At 43.4% G+C, this 23,758-nt stretch overlaps 1 protein-coding gene across 1 annotated transcript in view; it reads right to left on the reverse strand.

Annotated features, from left to right (window-relative positions):
- Positions 1-23,758, reverse strand: part of LOC121278803 (polyamine-modulated factor 1-binding protein 1-like) — a 357,653-nt gene that overhangs the window by 244,877 nt on the left and 89,018 nt on the right. Inside the window, exon 7 of the mRNA XM_041189256.1 lies at positions 21,552-21,798. Coding sequence (XP_041045190.1) covers positions 21,552-21,798 — 247 coding nt within the window. The remainder of the gene's footprint in view (positions 1-21,551; positions 21,799-23,758) is intronic.

Consider the following 23,758-nt stretch of genomic DNA (forward strand, 5'->3'; position numbering starts at 1 on the left):
ACATAGATCACAATGCCACACTTCCAATTCAATTTGAACTAACCCAAGGTCTAGACCAGTCATAAAATTGGGGTCTTTGGAGGAAAAGATTTTTCAAGTTACAGCACTGCTTCTGCTTTAAATAAAAAGTCGGAAGAAGAGCAGTTAAACGCACTCCTTTACTCTCAAGGCCCAATTGCAGATGATATCATTGTAAGACAAAGTATTAATGAGTCATCTGCCAAATTTGGGGTGGTTTTAAAATCTTTTGACATTTATTTTAATTTGCAATGCAATAAAATACTGGAGAGAGCTAAACTCAATAAGAGAATCCAACTGTCAGGGAACCCATCGATTGCTTCATAAATGATCTCTGTAGGATAATAGAGGGGTGTGAATGCAGAGATTTAAAGTCTGAACTCAGAGGCAGAATAGTGGTGGGTGGAACAGAAGATACACTCTCTGACTTCCTCCCACGAGTTAAATCAGATCTATCCCTGCACAAGGCTATCCAGATAGTTAGCCTGTTTGAACTCCGTGAGCAGCACAGGACAATCTTAAGGGGAGAGAATAAAACATGGGGCAGAAGCCAACCCTCAGTCCAGCTTATCAGGCCACAAAGGCACAGGAACAATCCAAGTCAGGGAAAGCAATTCCTGAACCGCCCAGCAGAGTGATCTTGCCAGTACTGCAGTGTGAAGCGCCCTCATAGGAGAGATCAATATCCTGTGAGTACAGCCCAATGCTTCCACTGTAACAAGGTCGGCCACTATGGTAAACTGTGCAAGTCAGAACCTCAGAAATGCACAAAAGTCCCAAAAGTAATACACGAGGTTGAGACTAAAAACCCAGGAGATACGCAGCCATGCTTCTTGGGTGAGGTCAAGGATTGTGGTTTCTCATTCTGGAATGTAGACATCTTTGTCAATGGCCATCTAACAAATATTAAATTAGATTCAAGTGCCAGCGTGAGAGTCCTGCCAGGCAAGTAGCCATGGTTCAAAGACATTTGGCTTTGAATGATGGACACATCATTTTACAGGCGGGAAGAATCTGACTTCCAGTCATTGGCATGATCCTGGAACCACTGAGGTATGGCGGCAAACAGATCTTTGAGCTGATGTATGTCATCCATAATCAGCCTTGCTCTCTCCTGAGCAGGGATGCCTGCGCAGCCTTGGATCTCTTCCAGATGGCAGAGGATGTCAAGACAACCACTGTCATTATCCAACAGGACTGCACAGTCCTGAGTACTCAAATACTAAAATGTATTCAGACTCAGACTTCAGCTCTGATCTCACTTCTCTCTTTGCGGGACAGGTTTGTCCATTCTCATTGCAGGTCCCAGAAAATCAACAGTGGTCAGACCAGCCTACTGTCCACAGGATAACTACAACACTTCCTGTGGAAGTGCTACAAGAGAGAAGCCTCTACTCCAACTACGATGATGGTACAACTAATCAACACAGGAACCACCATGCACACACACTGCAGCTTCTAGCCATCATTTGCTGGAACCTGGCAGCAGTCTCACACCATCGACAGCAGAAAGCAGAGGTGAACAAATCTCTAAACCTTAATCTCATCATAGGAACACTCTTCCTCAGCCACAGACAGCATTGAGACAGCCTACTCGTAGAAAGAAAAGAAAGAAGCTACATGGAGACGAGCGCAATATTCACCCACCCTGTAAGAAATGAGTTAGAGTAGCAGCAACCACTGATCCACACAATGGCCAAACCGACCAAGTGCAGTTCAACATGAAGGAATGGAAGAAAAGAATGAAAGTACATCCGAATACCAGTGCAACCTCCAAGCCAACAGGAAGAACCAAAAATAACAGAACCCACCACTCTTCTGACAGAAGGGTGAACGAGATAGGGAAGGGTTATAAGGCCTCTAGACCACATGAACCTGTAAATTCAAGGATTTGAAGGGGGAAGATGGGTTATTGAGAATATTGTAATAATGCTAATATAGTAATAGCAATAAGATAGTAATCACAATAATATGGTAACGACAATGTTAATGCATGAGACTGACAATCACGTAAAACATGAAGTACATACGAATATACGAATTAGGAGCAGGAGTAGGCCACTCATCCCCTCGAGCCTGCTCTGCCATTCAATAAGATCATGGCTGATCTGGTTTTAACCTCAATGCATATTTTTGTCTACCCCCAGATAACCTTTTACCATCTTGTTAATCAAGCATCAACCTAGCTCTGCCTTAAAAATGTTCAAGGACTCTGCTTCCACTGCCTTTTGAGGAAGAGTTCCAAAGATCCACTACCCTCTGAGAGAAAACGATTCTCTTCATCTGTCTCAAATGAGCGACCCCTTATTTTTAAACAGTCACCCCTAGTTCTAGTTTCTCCCACAAGAGAAATCCTCTCCACGTCCACCCTGTCAAGACCTCTCAGGATCTTAAAAGGCTTCAATCAAGTCGCCTCTTACTCTTCTAAATTCCAGTGAGTACAAGCCTAACCTGTCCAACCTTTCCTCATAAGACAATCCACCCATTCCTGGTATTAGTCCAGTAAACCTTCTCTGAACTGCTTCTAATGCATTTAGATCTTTCCTTAGATAAGGAGACCAGTACTGTACACAATACTCTGGATGTGGTCTCACTAGTGCCCTGTACAACTGTAGCATAACCTCCCTACTTCTGTAATCAATTCCCCTCACAATAAATGATAACATTCTAGTAGCTTTCCTAATTACTTGTTGTACCTGCATACTAGCCTTTTGTGATTCATGCACTCGGACACCCAGATCCCTCTGAATCTCAGAGCTCTGTAATCTCTCACCATTTAGATAATAAGCTTCTTTTTTATTCTTCCTGCCAAAATGAACAATCTCACATATACCCACATTATATTCCATTTGCCAGATCTTTACCCACTTATTTAATCTATATCCCTTTGTAGCCCCCTTACGTCTCCTTTACAATTTATTTTCCTTCCTATCCTTGTGTCGTCAGCAAATTTAGTTACCATTCCTTTGGTTCCTTCATCCAAATCATTTATATAAATTGTAAAAAGTTGAGGCTCCAGCACTGATCCCTGTGGCATACCACTCGTCACATGCTGCCAACCAGAAAAAAGACCCAATTATGCCAACCTTCAGCTTCCTGTTCGCCAGCCAATCTTCTATCCATGCCAATATGTTACCCCCTAAACCATTAGCTTTTATTTTCTGCAATAATCTTTGATATGGCACTTTATCAAATGCCTTCTGGAAATCCAAGTACGGTACATCCTTCTTTATCCACAGCACCTGTGACTCCTTCAAAGAACTCCAATAAATTGGTTAAACAAGATTACGCCTTCACAAAGCTATGTTAACTCTGCCTGATTGCCTTGAATTTTTCTCAGTACCCTGCTATAACATCTTTAAAAACAGCTTCTAACATTTTCCCTATGACAGATGTTAGGCTAACTGGCCTGTAGTTTCCTGCTTTCTGTCCCCCTCCCTTTTTGAATAAATTAGTTACATTTGCTATTTTCTATTCTAATTGAACCTTCCCAAATTTAGGGAATTTTGGAAAATTAAAACCAATGCATCAACTAACTCACTAGCCACTTCTTTCAAGTCCATCTGGACCTGGGGATTTGTCAGGCCATAGTCTCAACAATTTGTTCAAAACCACTTCCCTGTTTGTCAGCCCATCTTTTATCCATGCCAATATATTACCCCTTACACCATGAGCTTTTATTTTCCGCAATAACCTCTAATGTGGCACTTTATCAAATGCCTCTCGAGTTCCTCCCTCCCTTCTATTTCCTCATTTACAGCTATTTCTGGGATGTTACTTGCATCCTTTATAATGAAGACTGGAGCAAAATACCTGTTTAATTCATCCGCCATCTCCCTACTTTCCATTATCAATTCCCCAGGAGCACTTTATAGGACCAGCGCTCACTTTGTTAACTCTTTTCTTATTTAAATGTCTATAGGAACTCTTACTATCCATCTTTATATTATTAGCTAGCTTTCTCTTGTACTCTAATTTTTCCTTCCTTATTAATCTTTTTGCCTTCTTTGTTGTTCTTTATAATCTTTCCAATCTTCTGACATGCCACCTGTCTTTGCATAATTATGTTTGTTTTTTTTCGTTTTGACACTGGCTTTAACTTTTAGTTAATCACGGAGGGTGGGCCCTTCCTTTGGAATTTTTCTCTCATTGGAATGTGTATATTTTGTTTATTCTGAAATATCCTTTAAATGTCTGCCACTGAAACTCTATTAACCTATCCCTTAACCTCATTTGCCAGTGCACATTAGCTAGCTCTGCTTTCATGCCCTCATAATTGCCCTTATTTAATTTTCAAATACTTTTGTTGGACATCTTCATTTCTCCCTCAAAATGAATGTAAAATTGGCTAGGGAGGCAGTGGCAATGGTGGTCAGTGCCTTGCAAAAGAGGACAGCCACCCAGTGCCGCAAGAGGATGAATGATCTCCTCTGTTCTGCCAGGGTAAGCCACTATTCTCATCACTCTCAACTCTTACAATCAAGCCTATCACACATCCATAGGGCCCTCACTCACTGTGATTGAAGGGACTTCACCATTCACTCTCTCACACACACCTTCATTGTCCTCAACACATCCATGGGACCACTCATCACTCACACATGCCAGGCATACTTATCATCTGGCCTGGCAGGCAACTTGCTTACACTTTCCATCTCTATTCATGCAGAACAAACTGGCACACAACAGGGAGAGGTCACCAACTGGTGGAGGAATGCCTGAAACCAAGGCCCTCGCAGAATTTGAAATCAGAGCCATCTAGCTGGCTGGAGAAGATCTGGACCTTTCCTCTGCTGACAGTGAGGTTGGCGGTGCTCCACCAAGTGAAGATCCAGCAGTGCAACACCCATCAGATAACCATGCTGTTAGTGATGTCCTGTTTCACAGGCCACTGCCATACATCAATTATCTCCCCTCGCTTCCGCAGGCACATCCGCCAAACAGCCGACGGAGTCCACAACCCAGGGCCTCCAATTAAGCCATGAAGAAACTTCTGAACAATCTGAGGACACCCTCCTTGAAGACCCGTCACAACGCTCACCCACACCCTTCACCAGCGCAGAGACACGCACCTCGATAGTACCTAGCTTTAGAGTAGCCTTGGGAACACAATCTGGTGAGCACATTGCACTCTTATCTACAACAGGTGGCAGCAGGCAGTTCCCGCATGTCTGGCACTCAGAGGGCTGCTGGAGGCCAGACATTTGCTGACTCCGAGTCAGATGACGAGCCTCTGGACTCGGTCATGTCACAGTTGTTGGAGCAGCAAAGGCAAACTCGGGAACATCAGGAAGGGATGTCCGCTGCACTTCTCAGATTGCAAGGCACGATGGAGGAGTCCGTCCGCCTTCAGACTGAGGTGATAACACCAGCATGGCAATGCATCGCCAACACTATTAGGCTGGTAGCCGTCATGGAGACCTTGGTCCTGGACGTCAGTCCTGCACTGCTGTGCCAGCTGAACTCCATCACAGATGCCATAGCTGGCCTCCAACAGTGTGTACATGAGAGGGGTGTGGGACAGTCCAATCTCACTCCAGCTACCCCTTCTCCTCAAGGAGTCAGCCTGGGGCCCTCGGGCACCCATAGGGAGGAGGATCAGCAGGTGCACACTCTGGGGCCATCCACCCAGGTGACTCTGGGAGTGTCCAGCCCATCCAATTCCACTCTTCCTGCGACCTTAGCAGTTCCAGCTCCACAGACCGAGGAGGATGCCACTGTCACACAGCAGGACACGGAAAGCAGGCCGGGTCCCTCCAGAGGACGCCAAGGTCATCACAGACCTTGTCATAGCAGTTAGCGGGGTGCGTCTGTGGACGTCCAGGGAGCACCAAGGTGTGGTGGCAGCATTAGGAAGGTTAAGAAGTTGTAACTTTTTTAGAGTTAAAACAATTAAACTAAATTAACAAAATAAGGGATAATTCAAGCACAGCCCTTAAGTCAGGTCCTTGCACAGCCTGGGCATAGGTGTTAATCACTTGTACATAATGTTCACTATTGTCAATAAACTCCCAAGAAACTCTCCCTGCCTATGGCTCCTTATTCCGATGAGCAGTGTCCATGTCACTCAGATGTGAAACCTTTCTGCACAAGATAAAGGCAGGTGTCTCAGTCCAGGGCCACTTCCATGTGCTTTGTGCAGCCTTCAGGCCAAATTGATGGTCTGGACTCACACCAGGGACACATTACTGATGCGTGCACCTTGATGGTGCTCGTCTTGCTGCCAGAATGTCATGGGCAGGCAGCACAGAATTCCATCATTCTCTGTGTGCTGTCAATTCCTTTAGGGTGGGGTTGGCTCCCATCTCTTCAGCATCTGTGACCAATTACTCTGTGCTCCTGAAGGGCTCAGGTGCTGAAGGCGGACAAAGGATCAGATGCTTTTAAAAGTTTCATGGCTGTGTCTCTATGATGTGACCCTGTTTACAGAGCGCAAACGAGCTGCCCTCGGCCAGGCAGGAGTCAGACATTCTCAGTGACTATGTGAAGATCTATGGAGTGTCCTCGCTGCATATCGTCATCATCCTCCTGCAATCAAGCGACTATCAGGGTCTCCACTGCGTCACCATGACAGGAGCATTTTCAAAGAGAGTATTTGCGCTTCCATAAGCCTGACTGGAGTCAAATGTTCATAGTTGCACCATGAGGATCCATGGGGGTCTCCTCACTGCATGTTGTCATTGCCCTCCACAAATCTAGCAGCTATGAGGACATCCTGAGTGCGCTTGCCTCATCTGGCCAATGCAAGTGCCTCATCACCACCTTCATGAACCTCCTCACCCTCGAGGTCCTCCTGAATGGAGGAGACCTCCGGCTCCTGCATCTCCTCATCCTCTCCATGTCGCAGCACCAGGTTGTAAAGGTTGTGGGTGCAGCAGGCAATGATGATGCATAACACCTTCTGTGGACTGTATTGCAGGGCTCCACCAGATTGGTCCAGGCACTGGAACCTCATTTTCAGCATCCTGATGGTTGGCTGTACCAAGTTGTGAGCTTCAGCATGACCCTCGTTAAACCTTCGCTCTGCTGCAGTCTGAGGCCGCCGCACTGGTGTCATCAGCCACGTCCTCTGTGGGTAGCCCTTGACCCTGAGGAGCCATCCCCACAGCTTTTGTGGACCCTAGAAGACTTCAGGGATCTGTGACCGACTGAGAACGTAGGAGTTGTGTACACTCCCTGGACACCGTATATAGACTGCAGGATGCGTTTGTGGTGGTCGCACACTAGCTGCACATTGAGCGAATGGAATCCCTTGCAGTTGACATAGTTGACCACGTGTTGCGAAGGAGATCTGAGTGCCATGTGAGTACAGTTGATGGCACCTTACACCAGTGGGAAACCCAAGATCTGGGCAAATCCAATTGCTCTTGCATCCTGGCTGTCCTGGTCCCAGGCAAAATGCACAAAATTGTGTGCCCTCGCGAAGATGGCATTCGTGGCCTCATGGTTGCATTTGTGGGTGGCGGCTGTCACTTTCACAGCCACGGGCAATGGATGCCCTCCATGTCCATGTGGTGCCAAATCCTGCAGTAGCTGGCAGATGTGACTGACCAGTTCCCTAGACATGCGCAGTCTTTGGTGACACTGGTTCTTGGTCATCTGCAGGGATGAAAGGCAGTGTCTATAGACCCTGGGTCTAGCTAGGTGCTAAACAGCAATGGCTTGCTGTGGCTTTTTAGCAGCATGTGCAGCAGCCCCAGCCGCCCCTTCTCACAGAGGGTGCTGCTCAACCGTCTGCGCAGCCATCTCTTCTCCATTGTCTTCACTCTCTGTACGCCATGAGGTGTACAGCTAGTTCACCAGACTCCATGATCCTGATGTACTCCTTCTGCAGGATGAAAGATAGAGATGTGTGGGTTAGCATTAAGTCTGAAGGCCCCCTTAATGCATCCTGGAGAGTGCTGGCCACCACTTGGATGGCCAGAGGTTGGTGTGCTGGCTGAAACGCCACCTTCCTCCGCCCCGCACCATTGGTGGCAGCTTAATCCTCTGGACTGCATGCAGTGCTCTCAGCTCAGGCATTCTCCTAATTTGCACTGTAAGGCTGCACTATTAGCTTGAAGCATAGGGCATTGGGGGGGTGGGGGGGGTAGACTGGTCCAAACCATGATGACATTGCAAGGGTCTGTGGGCGCCTCCAACATGTTTGCACCTTTAAAACCTGTCGTGAAACATGTTGGGATGGGTGGATGATCGGCAATGGGGGATAAGTCCAGCAGGCTAGACTTATAATGATATACTGATGTATTACAATGAGGTTCCCGAAGTCTAATGGCAGGAAACGCAGCCCGCCATCAATAGGCTGAGTGGATAATTGCAAACTGACTTTTGGACTTCTCGCCACATTGTCCGCTCATGCCACCAAACATGTTCAATGTTAGTGGGCACAGAAAATTCTGCCATTTGCCCCTTTCCTGTCACGGTCCGTTTATCATTTCTCATATTAATAACTGTCTCTCTTGCCTTGTCTCTACTCTTTGGTTGACCACAGCTTCCCAAATTTGATCCCTTCCCCCACAATTCAGTTTAAGACTCTCTCTACTTCCTTCGTTATGCAGCTCATGAGGACACCAGCACCATTCAGGTGTCACCCATCCCAATGGTACAGATCCCATTTTCGCCAATACTGGTGCCAGTGCCCATAAACCAGAACCTACTTCTCCCACACCAGTCTTTGAGCTATGCATTGACTTCTAATCTTATTTGTCCTGTGCCAATTTGCACATGGCTCAGGTAATGATCCAGAAATTATTACCTTTGAGGTTCTGCTTCTTAATTTGGTGCCTAGCTCCTCATACTGACTATGCAGAACCTCCTTCCTCATCTTGCTTATGTCTTTGGTATCTATATGGAGCAAGACCACTGGATCCTCCCCCTCCCACTGCAAGTTCCTCCCCAGCCTTGAGTAGATGTCTCAAACCCTGGCAGCAGGCAGGCAACACAGTCGTCTGGACTCTCGCTCTTTGCTACAGGGAACAGTGTTAATCCCCCTCACTATACTGTCCCCTACTATCACTATGTACCTTTTTTGCTCCCCACACTTAAATGGCTTCCTGTACCACAGTGTCATGGTCAGGTTGTTCATCCATTCTGCAGCCCCCACTCTCATACAAACAAGCTGAGAGAACCTCAAACCAATGGACAATTGTGGAGGCTCACACTCCTGCCCTCTGGGTCCCCTTGCCTGCCTCACTCACAGTCATGACTTCCTGTCCCTAGCAGCCACTGGCCAAATCAGAAGACCCTATCCTAAATTATGTGACTGCCTCCTGGTATAAAGCATCCAGGTAACTTTCACCCTCCCTGATGTGTCGCACAGTCTGCAGCTCACTCTCCAGTTCAATGACTCTGAGCCGAAGTTCCTCAAGCCGCAAACACTTATTACAGAGTGTGTTATCCAGAAGTACCCATCTTGACACTTCACCTATCCTGCCATCCTTAATGTGTTTTAAAAATTACTTAATTATATTAATCATTTATTTATGTTGCTTTCTTATATATTTTATTAACTTTATCAATTTGCATACTATTTTAAACCTTAGGGATAGAATAGAACTTACTCAGTTTTCAGATACTCACCAAGCAGCTAGCTCCTTTCCCTGTTGTAAAGCAAAACCCAATTCCTATGGAGTGAGAAAGTTAGAGAAAGGAAACAAACACCTCCTTCTACAAACCCCCCTGTCACCAAATTCCAAGTCTTCACTCTGTTAGCTCAGCTACACTCCATTTTTCCAAGGCTGCACTAAAGAGCCCTTAATTTATGCTAAATGGAACTGGGGCTACAGTAACCAGGTCTAACCAGTTAGCTAAGTAACTACTGGGCGACTACAGCTGAGAGTGAGCTTACCCTGTCTGAACTGCCAGAAGGAAAGAACTTAGTCTGCTCACACAGTACTTTCCAGTTACTGCTAATTACAGGCTAGATTAGATTTTAAGAGCAAAATTTAAGAACAAAATTAACACTTAAACCTCCCCCTCTCACCAAACTCCAAGTCTTCACGTAGTTGTCTCAGCTGCACTCTGTTTTACAATTAAGGGGCCTGTACGGCACCTGTAAACCAGTGTAACTCCATATACATTGGATAAAGGTGTAGTATAAGGGTCTGGCACGTAAAGGGTTAACGTGGGACTGTGTGCAGTACTATCCACACAATGTTGTAAGAAAGCACAAGTCCCAGACCCAGGGGTCAGTGTGGTGTTGAGCAGTGTTATGAGACAGCCTTTCAGTAAAGCTGAATTATTAAAAAAATCCCAGAGGGAAACTTTAAACAACTGTCATAACCTATATTTTTAAGTGGTATGTTTGAGGTGCATCTCTAAATTCAGGAATCAGATGACCAGTTCTCAAGAGGTTTTATAATAAACTAAATGAAACATTTTATTAATTTACACGAATTAAATATATGCACATGGTTACTACTATCATAACTTGTAACAAATTCCCAAACTAATCTCCATTAAGGCAACAGCAACCCATAGACTTAAACAGACACCAGACAAATCATTTTCACCTTACAAATTCAAAATGAGGTTCCTTTCACTTTGGTTCCTGTAGGGACAGTTGTAGGCTTTTAGCTACTTTGATCTTACATTGCCTCTGCTCTGCACACATAAAACTGCTATCCTTATACCTAGCACAGCTCATTGAATGTAAATTCTCATTGTATCACCAGCCTCCTCCAACAATAAAACTCCTTTCATGGTACTAATTTTATTAGTAATATAAACATATTATTGATCTCTGATAGCTAGGTGCCAGGTTCCACTTGCCTTCTTGAGTGCTCTATTCAAAAAAATGCAAATGCATTCTACCTGTCTTACAACTCAAAACTAGTACACATCAAAGCACCCAGACTAGCTGGCTTTAATCCAATTAAGACACACCCACAGACTAAACCTCTGTTTTACAAGAAAAATATTTTCCAATAATATTATATACATTAATAGCTTCATGAAAAGCAGGCACAGGTAAAGACCTAAACATGGAGATAGCTCCCTGGCTGTACCCTATACTGTACATGTATAAATAGTTCTAATAGTTAATAATGACTTACAGTTAACCTACTGAAGACTACAAAGACTTCTTTAAGAGGCACTGTTCTGTACTGAACAACCTCCCAACAGGTCAGGTCAGGTCAGGTCAGTAAAAACCTGCCGTAAGACACGCAACGCTTTACCTCACATACCTACACAGGCAGACAGTAATATTATTTAAAACGAAACTGGATAAACATTTGAAAAGGAAGTACAGAAAAGCATATGGGCAAAGAACACAGATGTAGAATGAAAGTAGACAGCTCCAGTTGGAGAGTGACCACCAGTCCTGGAACATGTGTAATGGGCCAAGCATCCTCCTTCTGTGCTATACATTAGTTTTGTCTAGCACACTCGTCACATGTGGCAAATTGATGCTGTTCAATTTTACAGCCAGATAATATTGAATTGTGTTAATTGCATGGTAGGTATGAGCATGAGTCTCACTCACTACACTGCTATTTATCATCCGTCCATAATTGGGCGAGGAAAAATCAACCACGTTGTTGTTTGACAGGAGTTACATATCAGTTAGACCGCGACTATGTTCATCAGAGTGCAGTTCATTTGTCAGGTTTCTTGTTGCCTGGGAGCTCAAGGGCCACATGCTCAATGAGCCAAGAAAATACAGTCCACAGTTTATTACCTTCTCTGTTCCTGTTCTCTCTGGGTGCCTCTAAGTGACCATACATTTAGATCTGGGACTGTAAGACTGTGAAGTGCTGTGAAAGCAGGGCTGACCTTCGAAAGGACAACAGTCTGATTGCTCTTGAAATTTTCTTGCAGAATCTAGCAACACAGGGGATGCTAACTGAAGAACTTGGTTTTGCTTAGCTGGTAGTTGGTATTTTTATAGCAAAACAGTTGAGGTGCGTGAGGAGCGGCCAGCTCTACATGGCTGCCAGTGCAGGTTGAGATGTGCAATTTTGGCAGGCTCGGATGGTGCAGCAACATCCAAATATTTTCAACCTTCATCTCAATAGATCTATTGAAACTAGGGATTGAAAGAAATAGGATGCTATTGGCATAAAAGAGGAACTTACAGGAGGTTAGTCCTGAGCCAAAGGTTAGGATGCTGTGTTCAGAAATGGCAGGCAACAGAGAATAATCAAGGCAGAGTGCAGAAGCTAATATGTACAGAATTGTTGATTCCCAATTATATATCAATTCTGATAAAATATAGACTGTTTACTCTTGAAGAAATTTACTTACTCGAAATAAACTGGAGACACATCGTCGGAAACAGAATACTACACTTAACAGTGTTACCACCCCTTAAGAGTGCATACAGCAACCTTGATTTGCAGAACAGTTGGATGGCAAAAGTAGTTTGAAGCTGCTGTTCTGGCTCTGGCATTGAATGTGTCACTCTTAACTACTGACATTTTAAAACCTCAAACCTATTTTCAAAAGATTACGCATTTGTTTTATTAATATTGCATATATTTTGCATCATGTAGCAAATATGATGACCTGATCGCCACAAGTTTGGTGAGCATAGAAATCCTATTGGACAACACTGCTGTAAATTCTATGTTGCTGTTTATGATTCATATGTTGAGATACATCAGCCCAGATTTTGCTGCACAAATAACAGAGACGCTGTCAGCGCTTGCCATTATTACTGGGTGAAACTGACAGCAATTCCTGTCATCCACAGATCAGTAGTTAAATATAGAAATACAAAAGCTGCTGTCAGTCATACCCCACCTTTCCATAGGCTTCCCTATTGCAGTCTTTGTCATTGGAATCTTTACATGGATTACTGTAATGGTGTGAACATAGGCTAATTACCCATTACTCTTGCTCTAAAGTGATCTGGTAAGAAAAATAATAGAATCCATGCTAAAGGAGAAAATAGAAAAGCATCCAGAAACAAAAAATAATGAATAGCCAACGCGAATTTGAAAAGTTAAAATCTTGATTGACTAATCTCACTGAAAAATCGAAGGAAGTTAACAGAGAGAGTAGACAAGGATAATGCAGTAGATGTCATTTATCTAGATTTCCAAAAGACACCACATATTAAACTAATGAATAAGGTCAGAGCATGCAGAGTCAAGGGACAGATAGGCAAATGGATAGCCAACTGGCTGTAAGGCAGAAAGCAAAGACTAAGGGGCCAAAGCAAAAGATGGAAAGTGCAATCACACAAAGATTAGTACTGGGACCACTGTTGTTTATAATTTACACAAACAATTTACACTTTAGAATCAAAAAGACAATTTCTAAATTTGCGAATAACACAAAATTGGAAGCAGGATTGTCAATATTGAGGAGGACTACAAGAAATTACAAGAAGACATAAATATAAAATTGCAGAATGAGCATAAAGAAAACACAAGATTGTCTTTCTAGAGGAATAGAACTAAAAAAGAGGGGTTAGGCTAAACTTGTAATGAACCTTAGTTAGACCACAACAGGAGTAGTGTGTACAATTCTGGTTGCCAAATTACATAAAGGATGTAGAGACAGTGGAGAGTGTACAAAAGAGATCTACAAGGATGATACCAGAAATGCAAGGTTTTGTCTATCAGGAAAGGATAAACAGACTAGGTCTCTGTCTTCTTGAAAAGAGATGACAGAAGGGTTACCAAATAGAGATCTTGAGAATTATGAAAAATTTTGATAGAGTAGATATGGTAGAGTGTTTTCATGTGTGGGGAACAAGTAAAAATTGAGACCATCAATATAAGATAGTCACTAAGAAATCCAATAGGAAATTTAGAAGGAAATTTTTACCCAGAGAATGGTGTGAATATGGAATCACTACTAAAGGGCAAGGTTGAGGCACTTACCACAAATATATTAAGGGCAGACTAGATAAGCACATGAGGGAGAAGGGGATAGAAAGTTATGTTGATAGAATTAGACAAAGAAGGATGGTAGGAGGCTTGAGTGGAGAATAAACACCAGCATGAACTGGTTGGGCCAAATGGCCTGTTTCTGTCCAGTATATTCTATACAATTCAATGTAAAAACAGATGAAAATGCTAGAGTTTATACAATCAGGAGTAATTGAATTTTTAATGGTATGGTAAATAATAATCATTGCTGAAAAACTTCTCTGGCCCTGAGAAAAAATAATTTTATAAAAATGGAGTCTCATTTGCTCTGAAGTAAATTTATGTTGCAGATTTTTTTGAGAAGTTAGATTCTTTAAATAGTTTCACATTGTTCTCTTTTATGGCTTTTCCCTAACTCCATGTGTATGCCTCAATCCTTTTATCCTTCTTGTACAATGATTTAAATCCAATTTGTATTTCCTGTTTACTTCCTGCTTTGCAGTCTCCATGGGCAGAATTTTACATGCCTACACCAGTGGGTTTGCAGGTTAGCCGGGGGGGGGGGGGGGGGGGGGGGAGGGTGGTGTTGGTAAAATTCCTCAGGTGGCCTTCCCACTAGGCTCCCGCCCACCCTGACCTCACTGCAATTTCACGGTGTGACAGAAAACTGGTCCACCCTTGCCCCAATTGAGGCCCTTAAGTGGCTAATTAATGACCACTTGAGGGCCATTTCCTGCTCAGGCTCAATTTTCAGGCTGGCTTGAGTTCAAAATAGTTGGGGGGAGGCCAAGAAGGTAACCCTGCTCAGGCCTTAGACGTGAAATGGCAGGGTGGGGTGCTCCATCAACAACCTTGTTTCAACTTTCGGCACCGCAGCTTCTGGTGCTGTTGGGACTAGAGGTCTGCTGACCAATCAGATTAGATGAATGCAGAGCAGCCAGTACTGGTGGCGACGCATTGACCACCAACTCTTCAGATGGCGGGAAGGGAAACCCCACCAACCTTAAAAGTCATGTTCATGTCTCAGTAAAGATTCTTTAATCTGATTGACAGAGGAACCTTCCCTTGCTTTACCTACTCTCAGACTCCACAAATGTCTGCAGCGGATGCTGTATTCAAAAAGACACTGGATGACTGGAAATTTCCACTAACAAAGCCCACTAAAAGTCCATGTATATGAGGTGAACTGCAACAGCCATTCTTTCAATGCACACAGCAATATCTAGGCTAATATTCTCACAATGCTTGAAAATGATTCAAAATATTTGAAAGCTCTCCAGTATTATTGATCAGTTGATTCAAAGATTTATAATGCCTACATTTCATAAACAAATGTGTTCTACGTTATAGTGGATTTTTGCTACCAAAGCCAGAAGCTCGAGTTGGGAAATTACCTGTAGAAAGTGCCATGTCAGAACTAATTTTTGCTCTGGGGTGGGGTGAGGGGCGGGGCAGGGGTAGGTTAGAGTTGAGTCAGCCACTCCCGGACAAAGGCAGAGGTGGTTACAGGGGCTGCTGAGTTTAAGCCGGCCTCAGTTCTCCGTTCCAGTTATTTTGTTAAATTTAGTCCCTCTGGTCCTCACCCCTCACACATCATCACCCCCCTCACCCACTCCCCATGTTACCCACATGCCAACTTAATGCCAACTCTTGCCCCTGACCCACCACCCTTGGCCTTTAAACTCTCCATGCCAACTTGCCCACCTTAGGAGCCATGTTGAGCTGAAATAAAATAAAGCCTAAATATCTATTACAGCCTTCACCACATTAAAAAAAACTCCCATTCATGAAAGCCCATTAAAAACTTTTAAATCTCCTTATTTGTTGAATCCCAAATCAAAGACAGCAAATCCTTTAATAACCTCTGAGTTGTCAATCAAACTGTGAATTTCAGATCCCTTGGTGAGATAATTAAAGCTTGTGGAAAGCAGCCATGCACTCATTATGACATGATGATAGCTCTCGGGGAAATGTCAATAAACAGCTATTGTAGCTCTTAGAACAGAGATTTTCAACTCTCATGGTCACAGGCAGCCTGTTTTTAAAATTTTTTTATTCAGCTAGGGATCACATCATGAAAGTTGCATATACCTTACCCACCCTTCAAGAGTATTTATGTCTACTCTAAAAAATTGTGATTCACATAATGCAGTTTAAAATCTTTGCTACAGCAAAAATGGGGTTTGTTTGAACTCAGCACTGAGTTCAAATGGTCCTGCTGAGTTTGGGTTTCCCTCATTCATGTGTCATGCCTCAACCCCTTTCCCTACCGACAAAAATGTCTGTCAGAAATGGGGTCAGAAATTCCACATCAGGGTCCCACCCACCATTTTTAAAGGTGAAGGGAGTCTCCGCATCTTTGTGAAAATCCAGGCAATGTCTTACATTTCATTAACTCAGATAAAGAGTTATAATAAAATTAAACATTTCCATGAAAAAGGCCAGGAGATGCAGAAAAATCTACAATTACAACGATACATTTGTGGATTCAAAGAATCTTTACAATAGTAATCTAACAATGCAATTTAGAAGTTACCTATTGGTTTGAGAACTTTAACAGTGTCAAACAATTTAATTTCAATACAAATTCTAATGGTTTTTTAATTTTTAGCTGTATCTGTCAGCAGATTTTGACATGGAGTAAAAGACATAGAAATGAATACAACTGTTCCTCAGCAACTGTATAAACCACAATTACGTGAGTGCAGGCAGCAACCTTTGTTACCTGTAAAAAGCCTGTTTGCGATACCATCCCAGCTTCTACTTGATAAATACCCGATTCAGTTTAATGAATTTCTCAGTACTCCCATTACATTCCAGAAATGGCTGTTCTATACTAGAGACTGTTTTTCACAGTCCTAAAACTCATGAACTTTTGTCACATTCCCTCATTTCCCCAAGTCTATACAAAACATCATTAAATAGATGAAGCTGCAACAGCAAATGAAATCAGTCTTGAAATCAAAGGGCAAAATTTAACTTTCACAGCTGGGTGGAAAACTGGCAGGAAAGAATGGGTGGCACATTATAAACTTTGTCCAATATTCCTTTCCATTGAAGGTGGTCGATTGCTACCAACAGCTGAAAGCTAAAGTCTACATAATGACTTTTTAATATCAGTGGTGCATGCAATAGATAACTTTCAAATCTATATATAGAAAGCTACAGCCACCACATGATCTAGGAACATAGGAGTAGGAGGAAGCCATTCGGCCCCTAGAGCCCGCTCTGCCATGTAACTAGATCATGGCTGATCTTCTGCCTCAATGGCATCTTCCCGTACTATCCCCATATCCCGTCATGTCGTTGGTATCTAGAAATCTATCAACCTCTACATTCCACATACACAATATCTGAGGCTCCACAGCCCTCTGGAGTAGAGAATTCCAAACATTCACCACCCTCTGGCTGAAGGAATTCCTTCTCATCTCGGTCCTAAATGGCCTACCTCATATTCTGAGACTGTGTCCCATGGTTCTAGAACCGCCAAACCAGAGGAGACAGCCCTCCTGCATCTACTCTGTCGAGGCCTATAAGAATTTTGTACACTTCAAGGAAATCTCCTCTCACTCTTCTAAACTCTAGAGAAAACAGGCCCAGTCACCTCAATTTCCCCTCATAGGACAATCCCGACATCCCTCTATGGGTAGTATATCCTTGCTTAGATAAGGAGACCAAAACTATACACAATGCTCCAGGTATGGTCTCAACAAGGTGCTAAACAACTGCAGCAAGACTTCCTTAATCCAGTACTCAATCCCCCTTGCAAGAAAAGCTAACATACCATTTGCCTTCCTAATTGCTTGTTGCAACTGTGTTAGCTTTCCGTGGTTTATTAACAAGGACATTCAGGTCTCTATGGACATCAAGACTTTGTTATCTCTCCCTATTTAAAAAATACTCTGCATTTCAGTTTTTCTTACCAAACTAGATAAACGTAACATTTTTCCCACATTATATTCCATCTGCCATGTTCTTGCCCACTAACTTAGCCTGTCTAAATCCCTTTGAAGCCCCTTTGCATCTTATCCACAACTCATATTCTGACCAAGTTTTGTGTAATGTGCAAACTTTGAAATATTACATTTGATCCCCACATTCAAATCATTGATATAGATTTTGAATAGCTGCGACCAAAGCTTTGATCCTTGCAGTACCCCATAAATCACAGCCTGCCAACCTGAAAATGATCCATTTATCCCTAATCTTGGTTTTCTGTTCATTAACCAATCCTGAATCCATGTCAGTATATTACCCCTGAATCCCATGTGCCCTGATTTTGCTTACTAATCTCTTATGTGGGATCTTATCGAAAGCCTTCTGAAAATCCAAATACACCGCTGGTTCTCCCTTGCCCATCCTGCTATTAACATCTGCAAAAAACTCCCACAGGTTTGTCAAACATGATTTCCCTTTCAGAAATCCATGTTGACTCTGCCCAATCCTACCATTATTTCCTAAGTACCCAATTATCACATACTTTATAATAAATGCTAGCATTTTCCCTACTACTGATGTCAGGCTAACAGGTCTGTATTTCCCTGTTTTCTCTCTCTTTCTCCTTTCTTAAATAGTGAGGTTACATTTGCTACCTTACAATCCACTGACACCGTTCCAGAATCAATAGAATTCTGAAAGATGATCATCAATGCATCTATTATCTCTAGAGCCACCTCTTTCAACACTCTGGGATGTAGGTCATCAAGTCCAGGGGTTTTATCAACTTTCAGTCCCATTAATTTTTCCTTCACTACTTTTTTACAAGTACTATTTTTTTTTCAGGTCCTCATTCTCAGTAGTTCCTTGACTCCCCAATATTTAAGGGAAGGTTTTTTTGTATCTTCCTACCTGAAGACAGGCACAAATTATTTGTTTAGTTTCTTTGCCATTCCCTGATTACGGTGATAAATTGTCCATTCCCTGCCTCTAATGGGCCCACATTTGTCTTTACTAACCTTTTCCTTTTTACATACCTATAGAACCTTTTAGTCCGTTTTTATGTTCCTTGCTAGCTTACTTTTATATTCCATTTTATATTTCTTACTCAGTTTCTTGGTTCTCCTTTGTTGAATTTTAAAATGCTCCCAATTGTCAGGCATACTACTTTTTTTGGCAACAACATATGCTTCCTTCTTTGATATAACAGAATCTTTAACTTCTCTTGTTAGTCATGGTTGGATCACCTTTTCTGCTGAATTTTTAGGCAGAATTTTTCCCTTGGCGTGCAGGGTCGGTGGGGGCAGTCAGGCAGCCGCCCGCCACCCGCGATAGACAGCACACTGCAATTCCACGCTGGCGGGCCAATTAAGGCCTACCCAGCGTGATACACAAGCGGCAGTGCTGAGCGCTGCCTGTGTGGGCGGGGGAGGAAGGCAAGTGGGCTTAGCAGGAATTTCGCACATGCACACGAAAGAGCGCTGAATAATCTGCTTGAAAATGCCCTTGAAAAAATTATTAAACAACAGAAAAATTTAATAAAGCATGTCCCCTCTATGTCACATGAGCAGGGATATGCTTTTAATTAAAGTTTTTATTTCATTTGTATTTGCTTTTGGAACCTTCATCCCGCCCGTGGATGAGGTTTCCTAAAAAATGCAAAGGCCACTTGGCCTTTTTGCCTGCCCGTCAACTGATAGATTGAATCGGCAGTAAAAAATTAAGGACAGTTGATAACTTAATAGGCCTTTTAATTGTTGGCGGGCATGTGCCCGCTGACCAAACTACTGCGCAACTGCACGTTGACATCGGCACGCTTGGCCATTGTTATTTCACGCTCGGTTGGGTCAGGCACGCGTCCATCCGCCGAGCTAAAAATTCTGGCCTTTGCACCTCAGAGGAATGTAAATTTGTTGTAAACCACATATTAATTCTTTAACCCTAACCATTGCCTTTCTACCTTCATACCTTTTAATGTAGTTCCCCATTCTACCTTAGTCACCTTGCCCCTCACATCTTCGTAGTTTCCTTTGTTTTGATTAAAAACCCTAGATTGAACTACATCACTTTCAAACTTAATGTAAAATTCTATCATATTATGGTCACTCTTCCCTAAAAGCTCCTTTACAACGAGATTATTAATTAGCCCTTTTTCATTGCACAATACTAGGTCTAAAATAGCCAATTCTCTCATTGGCTCCTCAACATACTGTTCTAGAAAACCATCATGTATACATTCCAGGAATTTGATCTCCTCAGCAATAGTGCTAATTAGGTTTACCCAGTCTATATGTAGATTAAAGTCCCCCATTATTATTGTATCTCTCTTGTTACATGCACCTCTAATTTCCTGATTAATACCATGCCCTACATTACCACATCTATTTGGTGGCCTATAAATAGCTTCAACCAAAGTTTGCTGCCCCTTGCTGTTTCTTAGCTCCACCCAAACTGATTCTACATCTTCATCTTCTGGTCTAAGATCCTCTTTCACTAATGTACTGATCACATCCTTTATTAAAAGTGCAACACCAACTCCTTTCCCTTTTTGCCTATCCTTCCTAATACCCTGCCAAATACCTTGAACTTTCAGTTCCCAGCCTTGGTCACCCCCACCCATATCTCTGTAATGACAATTAGGTCATATCTGTTTACTTCTATTTTGCAGTCAATTCATCTACCATGCTGCATGCATTCAGATAGAGTGCCTTTAATTTTGACTTAATATTTTCATAATCTCCAGCCTTAACTGCTGGCGCACTCTTTTGTTTGTTCCTTCTGTCCCTTCTTGCCATGCTCTGATGACCACTTCCCCTTATTGCCAACCTGCTCCTTTACCTTCCCTCAACCCCACTATTTAGGTTAAAGACCTCTTTACTGCCCTAGTTACACAACTTGCCTGAACACTGGCAAGTATGGTCGAAGTGAAGACATTCCCAATGGTACAGCTCCCACTTTTCATAATACTGATACCAGTACCTCAGGAATCGAAACACACTTCTCCCACACCAATCTTTGAGCCATGCATTTAACTCGTTAAAATAGTTACCCTATGTCAATTTGCTCACGGCTCAGGTTCTGCTTTTTAATTTAGCCTCTATATGTTCATACTCTCTAAGCAGAACTTCCTTCCTTGTCCTATCTATATCGTTGGTACCTACGTGGGCCACGAACACTGGATCTCCCTCCACTCCCAATGCGAGTTCCTCTCCAGCCCCGAGCAGATCTCCCAACCCCTGGCACCAGGCAGGCAACACAGCCTTCTAGGCTCTCGCCTTCGGCTGCAGCGAACTGTGTCTATCTCCCAGACAAAGAATCTACATTAAGAGCTCAGTTAGTTTGGGAAGGGAATTATTATGTTTTATTCTTTGATGTTATGTGCGCTTCACTGGCAAAGCCCGAATTTGCTGCCCATCCACAATTGCCCTTGAACTGAGTGGCTTGGCAGCCCATTTCAAGGCAGAGTTAAGAATCAACCCCATTACCGTGGATCTGGAGCCACGTGTAGACCAGACCAGGTAAGGACGGAACATCACTACCCTAAAGGGGCATTAGTGAACCAAATGGGTTAGACAGCGATCAATGATAGTTGTCATGGCCACCATTACAGAGGTTAGCTTTATTTTCCAGATTTTATTAGTTGAATTTAAATAGTGGCCGTGGTGAGATTTGAATCTATGTCCTGAGCACTAGCCTGGGTCTCTGTATTACTAGTGCAGTGACATCACCATAACACCACCACCTCCCCTGTATTCTATTTTAAAGGAAAATGCTTACCCTTCTCTCTGTACTGTTGATGAATATCCTGCAGCTCCTGGTTTAGTTGCTGAATCTCTGTTCTCAGTGCTATATTTTCTTTATCAATCTGTTTCATATGATTCTGTAATTCCTGCATTCCCACTCTCAGGCCCTTGGCTATGGTGTCCAAATCTTCTACCTCTGCTATTTTCTTTTTGAGATTTTCTTGGGACTTCAGGAGATCGGCTTGTGTCTTCTGCAGGAGATCATCTCTTTTCCATATTTCCTATAATAACAACAGAAAATATAAACTGTTTTTCCACTTGAGTCTTCTTAAAATTTAAATTTTGAGCTATGAAAGGCTGAGGCCTTTCAACAGCAAATAACGTCAACCAGCTATAAGATGGTACACAGGAACAGAAATGGCCATTCAGCCCCTTTATCCTGTTCCATTATTCAAATAGATCATATCTGATCTGTACCTGAACACCATTTCTCCATCTTCGTTGCATATCCTTTGACGTATTACCCAACAAAAATCTCAGGTATGAAAATTTCAAGTGACCATCATGCACAGCTTTTGGGGAGTAAGTTACAGATTGCCACTAGGCTTTTTGTGAAAAAAGTGCTTCCTTATTTCACTCCTAATTAGTCCATCTCTGGGCCTGAGGGGGTGGGTGGAAGGGCAGAGCTTGGCCTAGGGGACATGAGGAGACAGAGGGGGTCGGTGGGAGGGCAGGGCTTGGCTCAGAGGGTCTCGGGGGTTGGGTGGAAGGGCAGGGCTTGGCATTGAGTATGAAAGGCCTAAGGGGGTGGTTGCAGGGCATGAGGTGGCATGGATAGGGTATGGGAGTTTTGGAGGCTGAAGGGCATGTGAGGGTCTTTGTGTATTTGTTTCCCTGGGACATAGTCCCACAGCACCAAGATGGGTCTTTTAAGTAGCCCACCTTGGCACCCAGCTGCTCCTGTGGCTGCCTCCATACTTCTTCCTGGTTGACTGGCCTGACTCCAGCTTGCACCCACCCACCAGCAATAAAGATCCCGTCTTAGCGGGCACATTCTCCTGAGGTGGATAGGCTGAGCCAGGCATTTTCCCAATTCTGCCTACCCGTCTGGAGGATGAAAATCCAAGCCGATGTCCACCAGGCTTCATTTGCGTGTCCTCAGGCGACTCAATAGGCCAATCTTGGAGCCACAGGTCTTTATAGGTTTTTTGGGCAGAGAGACCAAGAGTTGCCTTGACAGAGGGGGCGGTGGGGGACGGGTGGAGGGGAGGGGTGGTTTCTCAAGCCAAGGTTCTACTCTCTCTCCTTCTCTTTTTGGCCATAGCACAGTATCACTGCCATCAGGAAATGAAGGTACAAATTGGAAAATAAACATCCATGGTGATTAAAACACTATGGACAGGATTTCCCGGTCGGTGTGTGGGGGCGGGACCTGCACAAAAAACGCGTAAAATGACGCGGGGTGACGTCGGGCGGAACTCCCGATGTCACCCTGTGTCATTTCAATTTTCAGGTTGGCGGGGTCGCAGCTGAATCAGCTGTGCGTCTGCCAACCTGTCAACGACCAATTGAGGCTATTTAAAAAGTAATTGCGCTAGTTAAAGAACCTGCCCGTCCAGCCTTAACATTTGCGGGCAGGTCGGGAGCCCTGGTGGGCTTCAGAAAAAGCATGAAACCTCATCCACGGGTGGGATGAGGTCTCATGTAGTTTTTTAAAAATGTAATAAAAGTTCAATTAAAAATGATGGACATGTCCCAACTCATGTGACAGTGTCATATGGGGGGGCCATGTCAGGGAAATTTTATTTTTTTATTTTTTACATTTTTGAATTTAGCGCTGATCTCCCTGAGGTTGCACCCAGCCTCAGGGAGATGGGTGGGCTCTTTCGTGCGCATGTGCCATACAGCGCACTCTCAGCTTAGCGAATCCCCCCCCCACCGCTTGCACAGGGAGCGCACAGTGCTTCCTGGCGGAGGTCACGCTGGGCGGGCCTTAATTGGCTCGCCCATGTAAAATGGTGGCGCGCCTGGTTACGCCCGCTCCTGAACTTCCCCGCCGACAGGGAGGAAAATTCTGCCCTGTAAGTAATCTTGAATTCTGTTAAATGTAATCAAATTCCAAAAGAACTAAATCAAAAAGCAGGTTGCAATTTTTTCCATTGTAAGTCATATATTAATTCCTGAGCTAGATTTTCACCACAATTTCAAATTGGTCACAATTTCGATGTGATATCTGGCAAA

Source organism: Carcharodon carcharias, chromosome 6 (assembly GCF_017639515.1).
Source record: "Carcharodon carcharias isolate sCarCar2 chromosome 6, sCarCar2.pri, whole genome shotgun sequence".
NCBI lineage: Eukaryota > Metazoa > Chordata > Chondrichthyes > Lamniformes > Lamnidae > Carcharodon > Carcharodon carcharias.